General features: G+C 55.0%; 1 protein-coding gene across 1 annotated transcript; it reads right to left on the bottom strand.

Annotated features, from left to right (window-relative positions):
• Positions 1 to 1,252: 1,252 nt before the first annotated feature.
• On the bottom strand, positions 1,253 to 6,344 carry CGCA056_v002951 (uncharacterized protein; the record flags this gene model as incomplete). Its single annotated transcript, XM_037318208.1, has 5 exons — positions 1,253 to 3,977; positions 4,027 to 5,316; positions 5,384 to 5,695; positions 5,750 to 5,876; positions 5,930 to 6,344. The coding sequence occupies 5 exons, from the start codon at positions 6,342 to 6,344 to the stop codon at positions 1,253 to 1,255; spliced, it is 4,869 nt and encodes a 1,622-aa protein (XP_037184129.1).
• Positions 6,345 to 17,069: the final 10,725 nt, after the last annotated feature.

Genomic DNA, 17,069 nt, shown 5'->3' with positions numbered 1-17,069 from the left:
CGATTGATTGATTGTGTGGTGGTGATACATGCATGCTGCATCGCAGCGCTGCTTGCTGAAGTTCGCGATGCCTTCAGTGGGTGGATGTACACAGTGTTGCACACACATGGTTCGATTCATCCCAACATCAAGCTTTGTTTTATTTTTGCGCATATCTCCAGGGTCTAAATTAATCAAATCAGACGAACTACGTTCAAATGATATCATCCCTTGCTGTCTATGTGGTTTGGTGCACTGAGGTCAGCTTGAGGCTGGTTTGTCCCTGGACAGATGGGGGTGGTGCAGACGGCGACAACGGCGGAGACGATGAGGACGGCGCAGACGACCAAGGAGCTTCAGGAAACGTCGTCGCAATAATACAGCAGGTGGTCTCATTCAGACTTTTCAATAAATAATTGCAAACTCGATGTCAAATTGCATCCTTCTCAATATTCAGCCTGTACGTGGCCATCCTGAATCGAGCAACTACATACAATATCATCCTCACCAAAGGAAAGAGTCAACACTCCCACGGCGAGGGGGAAGCAAGAAGTAGAAAAATCAAGATGTAAAGAAACGCAGGCGGATAGATGTCTCCCCTGCTCCAACTAGATGAACAAAGATGCCGTGGGGCAACATTGTAAGACGAACGTTTCCAGCACTTTTCGGTCCCCTCCCCCTCCATCTTTTCCAATCTCGAAATTGAGGCGAGACAGCCGGCGTCGACCTGTCTCAAACCCCTCACCTTTTTCTCAACATAAAATTTTCTCGTATCCCCCAAATATCTCCCTCGCCCCCGGCCTGTGTGTCCGTCCTATCACGTACATCGCCGCTCACGGTATCATGTTTGTCCTTTGCCTCGCGGCTTTGCCCAGTCCAAGATCCAGCCATCATCAGTCATCATTTGAGAAGGAAGAAATGCAAAAAAAAAAAAAAAAAAAAAAAAAACCAATGAAACAAGTTGTAGATAGGAAGGAAAGAAAAGAAGTAGTAGGTAGAATCGCTCTGCGCTCGAGAGAAAAGTGTTCAAGGATAGACTTGAAGTGTACAAAACGGCACTTTCTAATCGGGATTTTTTCATCTGTCGGCTTTCGTGGCATCGGAGATGATGCTGCACTACCGCGAATGGTCGTGTTCCTCTGTTGTCGAAAAGTAATGGTATCAAGGTTCATCGAAAAACGCCAGTCGCCATGCAACGAATCGAATCGAAACATCAGGAGGGGGTAAGTGAATATTAAGGTGGTGGTTGGGGTGTTTGGTAGGCTGGCATGGCCTAGATGAGGTCGCTGGCGTTGAGACCGGTGGGGAGCGTCTTTTGTCTCTGCGCGCTGATGGGAGATCTCAAGGTCTCACGGCCATAATTGACGGGCATGGGCACGCTCTCGTAAGGTGCAACCTCGTAGTTGTCTTGTCTGGGACGCATGGCGACGGAGTCCTTGCGGCTGCGGCTTCCCGATCGGAAGCGGTCGGTAGCCTTGGAGATGCGGCCAGCAAAGCCGTTCTCACGTTCGCTGAAGCTGCGACCGCGGCTGTGGCCCTTGAATGCGGGGGCCGCCGGGGCCGGGATGACGGGGACGGCGGTGTCCATGGGCGCAGCGGTGGCGGGCTCATCATCGTCCATGACAATCTCAATCATACCAGAGCCGATGGCGCCAGCGCCGTTGTGGGCGGCGTACGGCAAAGGCGCCGGCGGCGGGGGAGGCGGCATGGCGAGGTGCTGCAGCTCCTTCAGCATGGGTGGAGGAGGCGGCGGTGGAGGAACGCTCATGTCGTCGTTGTCCTCCTGAGAGGCGCGCCTGGAGTGGAAGAGATGGACTTCTCCCGAGTTTCCTCGTCGCATCGATGGGCCGCGCGAGAGTGCACTGGGTCCGCTGGTCTTGGGAGAGGGTACGTCGATGGGCGGAGCAGACATGCTGCGAGGAATCATACCGCGGACGGGAGGCTGGTAGGTTGTCTGCGGGAGGAGCGTAAGAAGGTCGCCCTCCTTCTCCTTCTCGGGAGATCGCTGGTTAGGCGAAGTCACAGGAGAGTGTCGCTGCGCAAAGGTGGCCGGGATCGGAGGCACCGGGATGTTCTTTGCCTTCTCCTTGTCGGACTCGATGATGAGGCGCATAGCCTTGGGGGTTGCCGGCAGGCCGATGTGGACGTTGGAGCTGCGGGCGTACATGCTCCTATGGTGGACTGAAGGCGAGTCGGCAGTGTGGCTGCGGGGAGGGAGATCAAGGCTGTTCGGCGGCGGCTCAATGCCGATGCGGATCTGGTTGGGATGAGGAATAGGAGGCGCTGAAGGGCGTTGTGCCAGGGACTTGCGACGCTCCTCAAGCTCGCGGGCAGCCTCCTCCTTCTTTCTCTGTCTCTCATCCTTCATGGCCTTGAGATCTCCGGCATGCTCAGTCGACGGAGCACGCGACTTGGTCTGAACAGGAAGGACATCGCGGGGCTGCTCGATGTTCTCAACCGCGTGGCGACGTCGGCTCTCAGATCGATCACGTTGGGGGAACTCTCTGATAAGTTCGGGCGAAAGTGCTTTGCGAGACTCGACCTGGCTTGTGCTCCTGTTGTGTCTGTTCCGGAAGTTCTCTTGGGCGATGACAGCCAAGGCGAGGTCTTCCTCATCTTCGGATCCCTGGTAGTGCGCTGGGTTGGCGGAAAGGGGAAGAGGTGACGAAGGAGACCTGACGTGAGAGCCAGTGCGATCTTGGCTACGACCCCGGAGGTCAAGCGCAGGAGGGCGGTGCTTGCTTTCAGGGCTCCTGTGGCGAATTTGACTGCCTCGGCTTGAAGTACGGCTGGCTACCTTGCGGCTGCTACTTGCCTTCCTCACAGTGGCGGGATCCATGGACTCGGGCAGCATCTTAGGGGTACTCAGGTTGATGAGGTCCTCAGGCGACATGGGAATGGGCGAGGTAGGAGAACGCTTAGGCTTGGGCCAAGTACGATTGGAAGCTCGACCACGCTCCGCCGAGGCTTCGCGGGAAGCCGTCTTGTGATTGCGGCTGTGCTCACGGTCTCGACCGCTTGAGCCGTCTCGTCTACCCTCCCGGCTTCCATGACGGCTGCGCTGCTTGCGTTGTTGAAGGCGTTGGGCGGTGTCGAGACTATGGATGTAGTCTTGCTTGCCACCAGTGGTGTTGCTACGGTAGCTTCTGCCAGCGGTGGAGTGAGAGTTGACGGAGCTGGTGACGGAACCGGGGCCACGTCGTCGAGAGGGCCAGTGAAACCGGGTTGAGGAAGAGATTGACTGTTCGGGGGAGAGGGTCTCGTTCGCCATGGGATTGTCGAGACCGTCTAGATCGAGTTGGAGTCCCTTCGGTTTGCGGTCCCGAGAGCCGTTTCGCTGGTGCAAGCTACCTTCCATCTTGACAATCATCCTGGCATCAGGGGAGGGGGGCGGGGGGTCTCTCGAACGAATGGTCAGCATCTTGTATTGGTCGCGCATCATCATGGGGCTAGCCGTGGCGGCTCTCTGCAAAGTCAGACCGGCAGCGAGGTTGTCTTGTTCGGCGGACGACATGCGTACGTGGACGGCTCCCCCATCGGGCTTGAGTTGCTCACGCGACAGGTCACCAGGAACCTCGCCGATGGAAGGGAGACGCTTGCGGCTGAAGGCAGAGGTACCGGACCTGGCGGAGTTTGGCGTATTGAACTGGCTGCGGTTGGGCGGTCGAATAAATGCAGTCGTGACGTCGAAGCCGCCTGGCGAGACAGCCGAGTCGGCGATGGGAGTAGGACCGGCAGCAATCGGGGTCTGGCCTCCATCAACCTGGGAGAAGAACTTTGACTTGCCTCCCTGGTCGCCGAACGAGGTGATGAGCTTCAGCGCAGAGGTCTTGGCGATACTCCTTTGAGGTCCACGATTGACACCAGGAGGTGAGAGAGGCGGGGACAGAATCTCAGGAATGTTTTGGTTGACATTTTGGTTGATGCTCTGGAACGTGACCTGGGCAGCAGAAGGAGAAGTCCAAGGTTCATCGGACTCGGCTCCGGTGCAAGCGAAACTGGTATCGGGTTAGCTGAGTGGCCAAAGTCAGTATGAGAAACACATACCATCGGACTGCCAGCTGCTGCTGTCCATGCATGACCGCCCATTCTCCCCACTTCTTGATAATGGATACCTGTCGTTCCCAGACAGCGGGGAAGAAGAGACAAGTCAGGATGAGAGCCTCCATGTACTTCTTATGGGAAACATAAATCTCGATGGCATCGCTGTGGTCTCCCATGCCAATCAGAATAGTAACAGCAGCGTGAACGTCCCCATGCTCAAGCAGTCTCTGGACGTATGTGCGCCCAAGTTTGTGCTGGGATGATTGGCCTCCAATACCGCTGAGAGCCAGCAGCATCCAGTCGGAAGATGTCATGGATGATGAGCTGGCTGCCAAGACATCGGCGTCAAGGTCCCCAAGCCACCTGAGAAGAAGGATGCGGGCAGGTGCGCCGCTCTTGTGCCGGCTCATCTCCTCCCGAATCAGGTCCTCAATCTCCTTGTTCCACCCGAAGATTGTGCTCAGCATTTGTTTGCGAAGGTCATCGTTAGTAAGACGACTGTTGTCGGACATGGCCGGGTGCTTGTAAGGAATGTCGCTTAAGCGGCTCCTGGTGTACTTGAAGAGGTCTACAACCTTGTTGTCGACGGGGCTCGGAATGACCTCGTTTCGCAGACGCGAGGGCCTGGAGCGGCGCGATCGGTATGAAGACATCGAAGTGCCGGTCAGCATCGAGGTTCCGCTCATTGAGTACATGTCCCGCTCCTGGTACGGCGCGGCAGACGATGGCAAAGAAGATCCGACGGAAATGTACGTGTTTTCAGTGCCTCGCGAGATGGCCGAAGAGGGATAGACACCGGGTGTCCGGGATCCGGAGTCGGAACCCTTTGACACCGCAGAAAGTCCCATGGAATGTCCGCTGCGGCTAGAAGCCGCGCTTGCGGAATCGGCCTCGTAAGGATCGAGCGCCATCTTGGGCCCCGTGCTGCCCGTCTCCTTCCGGCCGACGATGCGGTCGAAGGGTGACATGTGATCCTCATCGCTTTCAGAGATGCCCATCTCAATGGTTCCGGAGGTGGCATCGGAATCAGTTGCAATGGTGGTAGACGTCTTCTGCGATTGCTGTTCCTCAATGGAGACGGGCGGTGACGGCGGCAACAAGTTAGCGGGGTGCTGGACATTGGCCACAATGATGGACGGAGTGTTGAGGTCGAACTGCTGTACGGTGTTGTTCGCGCCAAGAGTGAATAGACTGGCACCAGGGCCGTACACGGCCAGGCCTCTGACATGCTCAAGCGTTGGGATGCTGTCGTAAGTGACATGCTTAGTACGGACATCCCATGATAGCGTTTCCCTAAGGTGATGATTGTCAGTGCATACCCTAAGCGCGCGCGTAGGTCCATGTGGCGATTATGACGTACGAGTCAGAATATTGGATAATGCGGCCGTTCTTTGACCAACCCATCCAGTTGGGTCCAGCTTGATAGTTGTCAGTGCGCTTGAGGATTCGAACAACCTTTGCCGGGTCGTCGCTGCTGTACGACTTTGACACGCTCCAGACCCGGAGGTCGCCGTCGTGGGTCTGGGCCGCCAGCATGTCCGATTTCTGCCGGGACGATGAGGCGTGCCAGTTAAGAGTCACGATTGGTGACGGCGCTCTTGACGTGCCCAGATTGTGCAGAATGGTAAATCGTGGCTGCAAGGTGGCAACCAGCAATGAGCCATTCTGGTACCTATCGAGGGGTCAGTCTCATGCAGCCACGTCTTGGTGTTTCTGCCAAGCTTACCCAATTGCAAACGTTCGACAGTCTGCAGCCGGTGCAAGTGCCGTCACTGCAATTTGGTCAATAGTTCTCGAGGAGATATGTTCTGAAGTTGTTGGTTCAAATAGAATAATGTTGCCCTGGGTGTTGCCTTTGCCCATGTTAGCTGTTACTCGATCCCCGAAATTGGTACAGAATACTTACCGAAAGCAACATTGCCGTTACGCATCCATGCGGCGGTGGTTAAATGCTCGTATGAAGCAAATCGAGCAACTTCGTCGCCCGTCATGAGATCCCACACGATGGCGGTTTGTCCTGCATCGTAGCTCACGACCAGTCTTCCGGCCCCGACTTCGCTCTGGGTGTCAACGGCAAGTAACCGAACTTCGTCCGAGTGCCGCGAAAACCGCCTCTCGATGGTGAGGGTATCGTGGTGGCAGCAGACGATGGAGCAGCTTTGCGCATACAAGAACATGGAGGCCGTGGCGGCGCATGGCTCAAAGTAGCGCAAGATGTTTGGCTGCGGCATGTTGAAGTCTTGCATCTCATTGCCGCGACCTCTTGCTGAAGACCTCCCGGAGCTGACGGTGCCGGTTCGATTTCTCGCGGAGGCGGACATGATGGCACTATATCCTTTTTCGGATTTCGATCTGCAATCCGGTGCGATGTTAGCCGGCAAGCCGCATTTGAGGAAGACGGCATCCACATAACCATACCACCGCAGGCCCTTGCCCGCGGGGCGCCGCTCTGAGCCACTTCAACCCGAGAAGAGGGTGCATGACTTTTGTGAGACAGGTCTACTCACCAATCCGCGGCAATACAGCGCCCGTCCGGCTGCTTCGTGGCGAACCAAGAACAGTCGGAAAGCTACACCTCTTCCACTTCAACCATCACATGAAGCACTTCCCAATGTCCGTTCCCGGACCGGCTGTCCTTCCACGTTTCAGGGTTCCAGAGTTGCGAATGCTCGGCGTAGGCTTCTTTCGTAAAAGGCGGTATCGTCGGCTTGCCGTCGTGTTACAGGTGGTGGTGGTTGTGCCGTCGTGCTATGGCAGTGTCTCTCTCTTACGGCGCGGGGTTATTTCCTCTACGTCTCCAGCAGGTGACCAGGTAGAGAGGTAGGACAGGAGGGAGAGAAGAAAAAAAGTTCTGGGAGACGGGGTGTTAAAGATGGTTACAGGTTACAGTCTGTCGGGACGGTTTGAGGGGGGTAAAGACGCTATAGACGCAGTCGGAGGGTGTGAAGAGATGCAGTTGTCTCTTGTCGAAGGCGGCACTGTTGGTGGCAGAGCGAGATCTCACTGGATAAGGTGAGCTCGAGGGGGTGTGCCGGCGCTTGACTTGCAGGTTGGTTCTGTCACTTTCGCAACACAAGGTGTTGGTGAGCGATGACACAGGAGAATACCCTTTTGCTTGCAGCAGCAACAGAAAAGGGGAAGGAAAAACGAAAGGATCGAAAAAAAGGCCGATAGAAAATAAGAGAGGTTGCGCCTGAGGGGGGGTGGACGGGGATGTGATGGAGCCAAATAGGACGAGAGTCAAGCAACATGGAGCATGGCGCCTAAGTGGTGAAGATGGCTCGTCACTGGACGATCAGCCCTTGACCATAAAATTAGAGCTTTTCGTTGCTTTGGTCGAGGTGTCTAGGAGCGGATACGGTCCGGCTCATCTGGTCAAGCCAAGACGCTGCATGGCTCTGGAGACCAGACTGGGGTGGTCGTCGACGACGGACCCTGTCAGGCCAGTCGAGGGGACCGGACCAGGTGCGCAAGGTGCAAGCCACTGCGTGCCGAGGGGGTCAGAATTGGGGGAAATGCAGCAAGTCGACCGGGGTTCGAGGGATGGTGGAGATGGGCGAGGTGGCCTGGTTGGGCGGATTGTCGAGAGTCGAGGCAAGCCGTGTGTGTCTGAGCAGGGCAGTACATCAATATTTTGCCATAATTAGGTCTTTGGATGCTAGTTTCTCTCGCGAGTCGAGGTGATTCGAGTATTTCGCACCGAGTCTTCCGCTTCCTTTCCTGCTTGCTGCACTGCACCGCACTGCACTGCACTGCACTGCGTTGCGTTGCGATGCTGGCCTTGCTGGCATCAACACTTGCTGCTTGCGATGTTGCCCGCGTGCGTATGTGCACACGGAGGGACAGGAATATCAGCCTATCAAGTTGAGGCGAGGCGGCGCTCAGCCAGCTTGCGTTGCTTGCTGCGACTGCTTGTTGCGACGGCCCTGGCCAAGCCATGTTGTCCAGCAGCTTTCTCTGGACCCTGGCTTAGCAAGACAAACAACATAACAGATCAACCTCCGATGAAGAAGCGCATCGTCCCGTGTTTGGTCCAGCAGCTTTCTCTAGACCCTGGCTTAGCAAGACAAACAACATAATAGATCAACCTCCGATGAAGAAGCGCATCGTCCCGTGTTTGGTCCAGCAGCTTTCTCTGGACCCTGGCTTAGCAAGACAAACAACATAATAAATCCACCTCCGATGAAGAAGCGCATCGTCCCGTGTTTGGTTGGAAGTGACGTCTGGCGGGGGGCTGTTTCCAACAAAGCGTGTCTCGCTCTGGAGCTCTGCTGGGGCTTGTTCCCCCTGGATGATTTGACCTCGCATTGCCAAAGCAAGCAGCGATACCTAGCCTAGCAGAGGCATTGTTCACTGGGAGCGCCAAAGGTGCCTTACAGGCTGCTCTGACATGCGCAATGCGCGGTAGGTGCACGGAGGCTGCGTGCCCCGTCTGCGAAGCGTGAGTACGAGTGGTGCAAGTGGTATGACTCCCCTCGTCTCGGCGGTGGTCACAGTGGTGAATCCTGGTACAAGTCGCCTTGATTCGCCTCCTCAGCCATCACTAGTAGCTCTAGGACGGTCTCGTCGACCGGCTCGAGAGCCTATCGAATGCGTGGGCAGGGAGGCCGACGACGAAGAGCGGCGGGCGGGAATGGACAAATGCGCGTGGTTGGGGGAAGACGGACCGAAGGCATGGAAGCAAGCAAGCAATCGATCAATCAATCGACGCAGTAGGCGGCGCAAAAATGGTGAGTAAGTTGGGAACAGCTGTCGAGCTCTCTGCTCCGTGAGGAGGTGACAGGGGACCGGGGTTGAACAGCTACGCGCCGAGGAAAGGGTGATGGCGCCTAAGGAACTTGCATGGGGCCAATCCGGAGCCGCATGTGCCTTGTGTTCAGCAGCTGCATTACATGGGTATCCATGGTCCTGCTCCTGACTGGTTCGTCCCTTTTAACTTCCCGTTGGACGCTCCACAGCGACCCGCTTTTCAGTAGTCGGTACGAACCGCCGCCGCCTCTGGTCGGCGCAACGGCGGCAAGCGCAGAGGTAGCCGCTACTTGTGGCTGTTTCCCGTCTGTGCCACCTCACGAACTTCACCTCATCCAAGCGACGACGGGCACAACTCAACTCGCTGCCCATTGCTTCTTTTCGCTGTCAACCACGCACGGCACATCTCCCCTCCGTATGTGCTGCGTACCAGCCACCGCCGACCGACCCTCCTGTCCTACGTCTCGCTGCCCATTCTTCAATCAGCGTCAAAGGCATTGTTCTGCCCATCCCTCACCAGCCATTCGTCAATCGCACTCTCCAACATGGCCCATCAAAGACTATCAAACTCTTCATCTTACGTCTCCGATCGACCCCTTTGTGCCAGGAGCCACATTCGGAAGGACGCCACCTTGCTTCCTTCGCCATCGGCTGTGCCGGCGCGGGTCTGGAATCACCTCCCGCTGGCCGGCACATAGGCGGCCACCATCCATCACCGATCCCCACACCCGCTTCCACCTTGGACCTACCTGCTCGGAGCTCGTGCTGTGTTCCCCTCTCGCCCTGTCTTGTCTGCACACGAATGGAGCGATTCAACGGCCTGGCAACGTGCAATCGCTGCTGCGTGAAATGCTAGCCCACATCCGCGAATGCAGCCCCAAGACTATTTCCAGGATTGAGGCTGCAGCAGCACCAGCACCAGCACTGCATTCGCCTACCGTTGGCTCATCAACATCTGCGGGCCGATCACAACCACGACTGCTATGCACGGCACATGCCCCCAAGTCTGATGCGTATCAGATAGACGTCTGTACCATTCGCATCCGGCTCCAATTCAGCTCGCCCATTATCGTCTGTCTGCCCAGAACCAGCCTTCGTTGAACCTGCCTGTCATTGTGGGGAATGGGTCTGTATCTTGGTCCATCGCAATATCCCACCTATTCAATGGCATGCACTTCATTACATCGCCTTGATTCGACGAGGTGCAAAACCATGTCGAATGTCTCACTCGGTGCAAGACGAACGACTTCCACCGCATCGGCTCAACATCCTCTCCGACTTGCTTCTCCAATTCGCTCCTCTTTCACACCCTTTCGAACCGATGGGTCTGGCCGGGTCTGCTTCTTTAGACCCCGGATATCAATTGCACGCCGCAACCCCTGAAAACCGTCTGATGCCAGCCCAATGATGCTTGGAGTTGGAACAGCCTCGCCGTCTCCGGTTCCTTTCACGGCCGCTAATGAGATCCCACACCGCACACAATGGCACAGCATGCAACCTCACCGGCCTCTTCCCCGTGCATGAACGAAGTACACAATAAGGTATGGCTGCATCCTCACGACAGGGTTCATCCCACGGCCGCCTCATCGACGAAGCATTGAATGGAGCGACGGCCGAACTGATGCCACATGTTAGAGGTACGTAACATATCTTTGCCCTCCTCCACGTCCACGATGCTACGCCGGAACGGGTGGTCAACCCCCCCGCGGCAACCATCACCACTTTCACGCTACACCTCTCAGCTCGGGTAGCCGCTTCTGATGCGAATTCATCTTTGGGTCGTCAGGCACCCAACTTGACAGCGTGATGTATCTGACGTGCAAGTTGTACCTGACGTCTCGTCAGCTGTTGTCTTACATCCCATTCACTGAAGAGCAGCCAATTGACATGAGCAATTGAGCAAACTTTTCATGGCGCAATTGATCAATGGCATGGCACCGGGACCGGCGGGCCAGGCTTGCAGCCGGTGAAGAGCCCTTCTAGTGCCATCGAATCGACGTGCTTGTGGCGTTGCCATGACCTTTTGCAAACATCTCAAAGCTGCCAAACGTTCTTGTTGTCAGTTGGGAGCGTCTTCGCCGGATATTAAGGACCCCGAAACGACGGACAGCCACGATAATTTCTGGTAAGTGTGTGGTCTTGCTGGAAGCAACAGGGCTTGATCAACTGATCAGTGCCCAATTCCGACTCGTTGATCACGCAGTCGGTGAACTCGTCGATTATCGATGACCAGCAGGCAGAACAATCCGGAGCCGGAATTTGACGAGTTTCCCTCCAATCGAGTGGTGCGTTGGCGGGCAGAGCTCTGGAACCCCTGTCATGTCGTACATTGCCTTGGTCCGGCAGCAGTTTGCTTTGCCGTTGAGCTAACCTTTCTAGCCTTCAAAAAATGGGTCGTTCCTGATCGACTTCCGCATTGCTACCGGATGTTGCCCTTCCCCTCTGTCCAGGACGTATGTCAGATGTTTGTGATTTGATTTCTGGTCTGCGTGTTTAGCAGCTTATCGCTCATCAGCTAAGATCCGCCCATCACGGTCGCGGCCACCTTCGCCAATTCTGTCTGGCACGTCTTGGGCCGCAATCCCCAGCTAAAAAAAAAAAAAACAATGATCGACGCTCGTCACAGTATTTCAGTATTCACGACACGCTATCCTGGACCCTGTCAATAGGATTCTGTCACCCAGGTCTATCGGAGCCGGTGTTGCGCATCTGGTTTGCTCTCGCGTTTGATGCAACAGTGATATTCATGCTCGGGAAGCCACAACGGGCATGGCTAATCAACTTGGTCTTTGGATGAGTCGCCTTGAGAGCTCTGGGCCCGGTGCAATTATGTGACATTCATCAAGAGCACCTGGGGACAGGTCCGATCTAGTCCTACAGGATGAAGCGATGGAGCATTGCAATCACATCTCATTTAATACACTCAACCACACTCAGTGACTCGAGACCTGACTGGTAATGCTCTCTTTCGAGCTACGGCTAAGAGGGGGAGGGGGGCCCTGGATGCTTGGCAGCTGTTGCCCCACGCACTGCTGCTCCATCTGACATTGGATCGCTCAGATCAACGTCAGGATCTCACACGCCAGGAAGGGGCCGAGGGGCGTCGAGGGCACTTCCAACTCCAAAACTCCCCTTCCAGACCACGATCGCCGGCTGCGCCTGTTCACTCAGCACTTCCACCATCGAGGCCGCACGACTTCTGCGTCTTTTGTGCTGCCGAGCGCGAGACGCCTAGCTGCTACATCGGCTCGCATTACCCTCGCGGCCGAATACCGTCTCTCCTGCGTCTTGCACCGGCTCAGCGGCAGCGCTAAGAACCAAACGATTGCGATCGCTTCTACGGATACAGAGTTTTGTCAAATCACACGACCTCGACTCGAACATCGCGCCTCTCGGGCGACACGGCAGTATCGATAACGACGGGAGATTCGAGGATACCGCGCAGGCCGCCATCTATTTGAGCCTACAGGAATGCTCGCGGCCGGGGGGTCACTGCGTTTTGTGTGACGAATAGGATGCTGTAGTACTGCTTTTTCATCTTCATTGGCGGTCAGCCATCCCTCGCATACATGAAGGGCGTCACGTAATCATCGATAAGTGGCCCGTCACAATGCGGTTCCTGCGATTGGGACCGCCCGCTCATATATCCACAGTGAGGGGAAATACCCCATACGAGGAGACTTCCCAGAACGTCAGGAGGGCCAAAGAAGGCCGTCGCCGACGGCCGCGCTCTGTCATTGTTTTTGCTCCCACGGAATGCCCGCATCCCGTGACAAAAAGGCGATGCGGCCTCGTCCTGGGCGTTCGGCTACGAATGGATGAGGGTTGCCTACTCAGATATCACCATAGGTGGTGGAAAACCTCGTCTTAGGACTTCGATTGGAGACTCGACATGTCTCAGCGTATGAGCAACACACCACCTCGTGGCATCACGGAATCTGCGCCTCTGAAGGAATGCCCGTCTGGGCTCCTCGCTTACCCCTGTCCTGTCATTCCTCAGTGGAGCATCAGCATCTGAACTGATTCTCTCTCACTCTCAACCGCCCGAAAGAGGTTGTCAGAAGACATGCGAAAGCACAAAATCAGAGCATCTTATCAACCAAAACCCAACTTTTCTGGGCAACCCGCAGGGGCGCAAACAAGAACGACATCCCGGCCGGGTGTTCCTCTTTCCCCCAGAGCCTGTCTGCCCGATCACCTTTTGGCTGCTGCAGCTCCCCATCTGCAGAGATCATCACCGCCGAGCGAATCCTAGTCCCATCACACATGCTTCTTTGTTCTCTTCACCACACCGTCACCTCGTGCCCGACGGGGCCTTGGCCAACAACAGCAAGTTGATCCATCTAGTGGCTTGGGCACTACTCTATTTTTCGATTATACACAGGCCCTGCTGCTTACGCGCCAGAGAGACCGTTTTTTTGCTGTGCTCGTGCTGACTTACAGCTGTTGGACCCCTGAGGCCCAGCCGCCCTGCCACCCGCATGCGGTCTAGTCGCGTGTGATTCGGACGGCGCTATCTGTGACTTTCGCCATGGACCCGCAGCGAGACCACCCCGGTCTACGGCCGGCACGAGCCATAGGCACCGCGGACGACGGGCACGCTAGGGCTCGCGCGCGCGGGGAGAGGCGGCGGAAGGAGGAGAGGGGAGGTCTGTTGGTGGTGGTGGTGGTGGTGGCGGGCGGCGAGCGGCGACGGACCGGGGGTTTGTGCACTCCAGGTCCCCATGTGTGATGAGAGGTGAACGCAATCGGGCCTTGAAGGTTGGTGGCGCCGGGGATGTTGTTGATGACTTACATAAGTTCAGGTCTTGGATGTTGTTGTCTTCTTCCTCACTTGCATGCCCATCGCTCGCTCCCTCGTATTCCCGTCGCCATGTCTCGGGAATTTTCTAGGGTTTTCCCTGAAGCCGTTGCATGTCTTGGAATCTGCGTTGTCTAGTTCAGACACTGAGAGCAGCAAGAGAAGCAGAGGAGGGGGCTGGGGGTAGGCGAGGCGGGATGGAAGACTTCCGTGCCTCGGGAATGACGATCTGTGAATCTTTGGCGGGAAGAAAGAACAAGAGAGAAAAAAGGTCCATCATCCAAGCGGTGAGCGTAAAAAGTGATGCAAGATGCATATCCCGTGGTCATGTGCCCTTGTCCAACGTACGAGGGTATTGGGCGGCGGCGGCGGCGGTTGGAGGGCCTTTTTTTCTCGCCTTGATTGTTCGTGCCACGATGATTCCTGCCCTATTGCTTTTTCCAAGTTAAACGCCCATCGTTGGGCACGTGGTCCTGTGCGACCCGTTTATCGGGAAGGTCGAAGTCGTTTGTGGAGCTTTGCGATTCGTGGGGCTGGCAGGTGGTTGATTGGCAGACATCGCACCTTATTTTTAAAAATCGGGTTCTTCCTCCTTAGGACTTTTTCTTGGTTATTCTCGTCGGCCGAAAACGGCGGCGCAAGGGGAGGGGGTGTAACTTGATTTTCGTGGGATTGAGGATCTCTCTCGGGCGCTTGGGTGCATTGTTGGTTCTGGGGACGATTGAGAGAGAGTTGGCTCAAGTCGGTGAGCATGTTGAGCCCCCCGTCTGCAGAAAAGTAGTGAGTCATGATGGACGGTGATGTTCGTATTGACGCATTAGTCGCAGTAGAATTGATTAAGTCTGTTGTTGTGTTGAGCCAGAGTTGTCGGACTGGCTTCCCTCCTCCCAGCCACCGGCTGCGATTTCAGCACAACTTATTGTTCTTGGCGATTTGGTCTCAGTTGAGTTGTCAAAGTCCCTTCTCGGGTATGAGTGCCCTGCTGGGGTTGGTGAAGTGCCATCGCCTCGCCTCCCACCTGCAGCAGTTGACGTGAGACCCTGTTCCGAAAAGAGGTGCATTAGAGGGTGACGGGGATGGGGATGGGGGCATAACCGACTCCCGGCTTTCGATGGCCCGCCCCCGGTCCCGGGACAGGGACCCGCTCCGAGGTATGCGGGGCCGGGTTCAGTCTCAGATCTGCCCCGCCTGCTCCGTTCCAACGGTGAAAGGTCTAATTTAACGTCGTCTGAGACTGTGTTGGAGGGCTCTAACGGGCGTAAAGGGGACGTGCAGATGGAAGTGGTCACGAAAAGCTTGAAGAGTCTTCTGTTGAGGGTGGATGTAACGTGAAACCCTACAGTAACTAGGCTCTAGCCGTAAGCTCCAATCTCTCGGGCTTCACAACTCCCCATATCCTATCTTTACCCCTAAACCGAGCGCGAGTCAACTCAATCAAGCTCGGGTTTTCATTTCCAAACAGAGCCTGCTTTTGTCGAAAAAATGCCTGTCTGAAGCAAAACAAGCCATAGCCATAGCGCCAAGAAAGTCAATAGACGGGTTTGAGTTCTGTCGTCTCAGCTTCGTTGTAGACACATAGACAACACAGCCTAAGGCGTAGCTGTCATCTCGTCAAGCCCGGCGGGCAATTTTCCATTACAGTAGCATCGGCATACTGGAGTCAAGGTGATGGTAGAACTTCAAGTCAAGAGACTTGCTCCGCAGAGCACTGTAATAGCTATGTGAACCCTACTTCTGTTACAGGAAGTTCATCCAGAGAATATGTGGCTGTTGACTTGCTTGTGACGTATATAAAGCCGGTTGTCCACACAACAACTAACAGACCAAATCATCAGAAAGCAGCATCATCACCTTCATTTACAAATTTCTATCACACGAGTCCCGACGTTCATTAACCATGCGTAACACGTACCTCCTCTCGTCCATTTTCTTCCTCACTTCGGTCTTTGCGATGCCGGGCGAGTTGATCGAGCGCCAGTCGGGATGCTCAACAAGCACTCTCGCAGGCAAATGTACCATCCCTGGAACATCGAACAACTTTTTCTGTCAGGTTGAGAGCCCGGCGTGCTCTGGAGGGTTGACCACAAAGGGCAGTATCAAGATTACGAACTGTTCTGGGCAGGGAGCGGCTTGCACGGCATCTGTAAGTCATATACAGTCGCTCACAATATTTCAAGAGTAAGGACTAAAAGTTCGGTAGCAATTGTGCTGCCCTCCGTCCAACGAGGATTAGTCGACACAGAGTCCTGCGAAAGTAGTTCGAAGTAGAAGCAGGGGAAATGGGACCATAAACATTTATACTAAGAGATGAGCACTCAGCAGCGGCTGTGAGACCAACTTTACAACTGGGCATCTGATAGAGTATAAGGAGTGACTTATTTCAAATACTTATAGATAGACTGCATAGAGCCTTCGAGGCTTCTTGATCAACTACTTCTCACTCAACCTCTGGATACTGGTTGTCTTCTCAGGCTTAGTTATGTATTTCTGATACTTCATGCCACGGAGAGTAAATCTGCTCTTCCTATCTCACTCGCAAAGATATCTGGCCACGGGACAAAGCTCTGGGGATCTTATGCGGTCCGGTGATGAGATATTAGTCACGGGGTTCCCTGGTCCATCGAACATCATTTCTGAATAGCCCGTAGCACCGTCGAAGGACCATTTAAGATTTTAGTTTGTTCCCTAGCCTTCAAAGATCGCATCTCTAGCCTATTCAATACGACCTTAGCTCGTGTCATCCCTTACCTCACCGGTGTCAACATCCGCCTAAACGCGCTGCCCTAGGGGTTGGTAGAAGATACTGCAGAAACGCATATGGTGGCTTTTGCCCCAATCTGCAATGGCCTAACTTTGATGAAATGAGCATAAAAAGGCGTATTGACGTGCCTCTGCCAGGATTGTTGACGGGGCAGCTAGTCCACAGAATCCAGACTCCCAGAGCGTCAAACTCAACCATATCAAATATTCCAGCTGCGTAAGGTCTCAGAACATTTTATTTCAGTAATTCAATCAAAGAAGAGCCGTGAGGAAAAGTCGTCAGCATGAAATAGATGTCGGAGTGCTGCTGTGGGTGGAGCCTCATCGCGAGTATGCCCCGCCAGCCCTACTTGGTCCACCTCATCGCACACTTCCACCACATACGACCATACCCATTGGAAAACTCGGGATCCCGTCCGCTCTCCCATAGATAAGCCAATGAGGGCTGGAGTAGTAGTCGGGTCGGTGACGACCGGCGAATGCCCGGTGTTGTATGTTTTTTTGGTGTTTTGTTGTGATCTTTTGCTCTCCGGGATATCTGGTTCGAGCATGCCGAACTGCCCAGTGATAGCACCATCGTAGGTGTCACACAAACTTATAAGGACGCTACTGACAAGTCTATGATGTCTGTGCCCTGGATGTGGATAATGAGCTGCCTAATAACAGCTCCGGACTAGTTCTGTTTTCGTGACTTCCTGGCTTCATCTCAACCTCCTCAGCGCCACTCTTGTTCAAA

This window comes from Colletotrichum aenigma (assembly GCF_013390185.1).
Source record: "Colletotrichum aenigma strain Cg56 chromosome Unknown KSG_Cg56_contig02, whole genome shotgun sequence".
NCBI classification, from domain to species: domain Eukaryota; kingdom Fungi; phylum Ascomycota; class Sordariomycetes; order Glomerellales; family Glomerellaceae; genus Colletotrichum; species Colletotrichum aenigma.
The sequence above is the reverse complement of the archived record's forward strand: the minus strand, read 5'-3'. Positions and strand labels throughout refer to the sequence as shown.